Source organism: Neolamprologus multifasciatus, chromosome 3, assembly GCF_963576455.1.
Source record: "Neolamprologus multifasciatus chromosome 3, fNeoMul1.2, whole genome shotgun sequence".
In the NCBI taxonomy this organism is placed as follows: domain Eukaryota; kingdom Metazoa; phylum Chordata; class Actinopteri; order Cichliformes; family Cichlidae; genus Neolamprologus; species Neolamprologus multifasciatus.
In genome coordinates this window covers 43708307-43711158 of record NC_140441.1, presented here as the reverse complement: position 1 = coordinate 43711158, position 2852 = coordinate 43708307, and the positions used below count along the sequence as shown (strand labels likewise).

Sequence of the window (2852 nt, the reverse complement as noted above, 5' to 3'; positions counted from 1 at the left end):
GTATAAGTGCACCTGGATACAAAATTACACATTAAAACACCACGATTCATGGATTGGCCTCCTCAGAGTTCAGACCCGGTAATATAGATCAAGCAAGTCAGCTAAGGCTCAGTGTAAACCAGGAAAAACTGTTTATATTTAGATACTGGATGCCATTGTCATGGTCCTCCAGTCCTCTCTGGTGTTGTGTTTTTGTTGTTCTGCTCCTCGCCAGGGCGGCTCCTGCTCCCCGCCTTGATCCTCCGCTCCTGGTCACAATTACTCACCTGCCTTTCATTACTTGTGATTGGTCCTGGCACTCTAGGAGGAACATCCTTCAATTGGTGCAGGAGTATGAAGAGGAATCAAGCAAACTAGTGGATTAGACTAACCATCTCCGTTTCAACCTAAACTGTAGACAAAGCAGACTTGTTCCCAAGAGTTTGCACCTCAGATCTACTGTCAGGGGACACAGCAGAATTGATTCTATGGAAAGCACAAAATCAACTTCTAAGTGAAAGAATGAGACAGGTCAGTTTTACTATAGATGCACTCTGGAACAAGATTGTTCAGACTGCAGGAACTCAAAGCACTTTGCACACTTCTGCCACTACTTAAGCCAAGGCGAGGTGAAAAACATCACCTAGTAAGTGTAGCCCTGGTGCTCTTTTTGAATCTGATCATGTTTTTCTAATGAATGTTTCATTTCTCTGTAAAGATCTTCCTGCACCTCATCTTGTTTCCCATGAACCCTGTTGGATGAACGTGAGTGGATTTCAGTGTTGAGCGGGTTTGAGTGAGTCACAGACTGGATTCCCTACCCCCACAGGCCCCGATCCTTCGTCACTGTATATAATACTGCTAAATATTCCATCAGAACATTTTATAAAATGTGTTATTTATTTAGAAAACCTTATTTTAAACTCTATCACAGGAAAATTAGACTTGACAAGTCTTAAAGCTTCAAAGAAACGAAGAAGAGACAAAGTTTCAGACTCTTTGTTGTATTTGTGAGTTGTTTATTTTGGAGCATAATATATATAACACAAAGCATCCACGAGACATTACACAATCAAAGGGCGTGACTGTTCAGTGGATTATTTCAGGCTTATAATTGCTTGGAGGATAAAATTTGGACCAACTATCATTATAAAAATCAAGTTTGCATGCATTTTATATGATATTATCTGATAAAGCAGAACAATGTGTAAGGATGAGCAGGCAGCTGGTTCAGAAAGAGCTCTGGTTCAGTCTTTTTATGATGCGTTGGGTCCAGGAGGCAGACGCATCCACACATACTGAACGAGACTTTTTGGTAATGAAGCTGAAACAAAGAGGTGGAAATTCTGAAATCTGAATTTTAAATAAGCTTCAAAATTCTCTCAGTAAATATGTTGTAAAAACAACAACAACAACAACAACAACAACAACAATAATAATAATAATGTATACTTTATTTTTCCCCGTAGGGAAATTACTCTGCATTTAACCCATTCACTCTAGTGAAGCAGTGGGCAGCCACCAATCATTCGTCCAGGGAGCAGTGTGAAGAGACGTTACCTTGCTCAGGAGTACCTCAGGGTAGCCGTTCAGTGGTTTTGAATGCCCGAATATGTACTTACTTTTTTAAATGACCAGTAGACAAAATGTCATAATATAAACACTTAAATGTGTATTTCAAACAATCCATGTAAAATTGATCAAATTATGAAAACAAGTTTGTGCATTTTTCTTGAACATTTACAGGATAAAATTAAAAGACAATAGTAGGAGAACAAATACAAGTTCAAATAAAAAGTATCAAACTTATACTATGTCCTGAGCATCATGTGTAAAATGACAATTTTTAATTGTCCAGAAACTCTCCAGTTACAATGATCATACTGCATATTTTTCATTACAGTAATTTCAGTATTTGTGTTAAACATTATAAAATTAAAATAAACCCAGTTTTCGTCACTTACATGACGGCAGACTTTGGGCATCGGTGATCAGTCAATCGATACGACTTGATGAGGTCTGCTTGAATTCTTCTCGGGTACAGCTTGAAACAGCAGTTGTCGGGACCATTTGCATCTGAGGAAAAAGACATTTCATTAGACTTACTCAAAAAACAAAACCTCTCTTTTAATGATGACATTTAAGGTAATCTTACTGTTGCAGTTAACTGCAGACAACAAAGCAGCTCCAAGGATGCACAGCAAAAGGATGTGAGTGGTTTTCATTCTGATTCCTCAGGAGTTGATGATGATGATGACGATAAAGACAACAGCTGCTCTTCAGACGCAAGCAAGGGCTTCTAAATATTAGGTGGTGTGCTGTTACATTTATCAAGATCAATACTTTTTTTTTAAGGTACATAGGGTGTCATTGGTGTGAAAGAGGGAGGGTGGATGTGGTTTCAAAAATTGCTGAAAATGCCTCTGACAGGACTTTCCATTCGGTTACATTGACAGGAAATGAAGCTGTGGTTTAGCCCAGAGATGCAGCTCAAAGCATGACACTGTTAACAAAACCAACTTCTACAACCCCCTCGCCCAAAAGTTAAAAAAATATATATGTCACAAAATATTATGACCACAAAAGAAACACTAAAACAATCGTTGAGCAGTCCATATGACTCCATGAGTTTTGCTTTAATTCTTCTTGGTACAACTTTCAGCAGCAGTTGTTGGGACTATTTCCATCTGATTAAAGAGGATTAAGATCAAACTGTTTAAAAAGTATAACAATAAAAAAAATATTGATGACCACCAGAGCTAGTCCTCCTTGTAGATAATCAAATCGTATAAATTTCTAAATTCACCACGCCTTGTTCTCAAATTACCGCATTCCCAAGACTTATGATTCAATTCAATTCAATTTTATTTATG

General features: G+C 37.8%; 1 protein-coding gene across 1 annotated transcript; it reads right to left on the bottom strand.

Moving 5' to 3' along the window:
* Positions 1-989: 989 nt before the first annotated feature.
* On the bottom strand, positions 990-2303 carry LOC146523330 (eotaxin-like). Its single transcript, XM_085138479.1, has 3 exons — positions 2135-2303; positions 1944-2055; positions 990-1303 (listed from the first exon to the last, which is right to left on the bottom strand). Exons 1-3 carry the CDS (start codon positions 2202-2204, stop codon positions 1210-1212), a joined length of 276 nt encoding a protein of 91 aa, XP_084994605.1. The 5' UTR covers positions 2205-2303; the 3' UTR covers positions 990-1209.
* Positions 2304-2852: the final 549 nt, after the last annotated feature.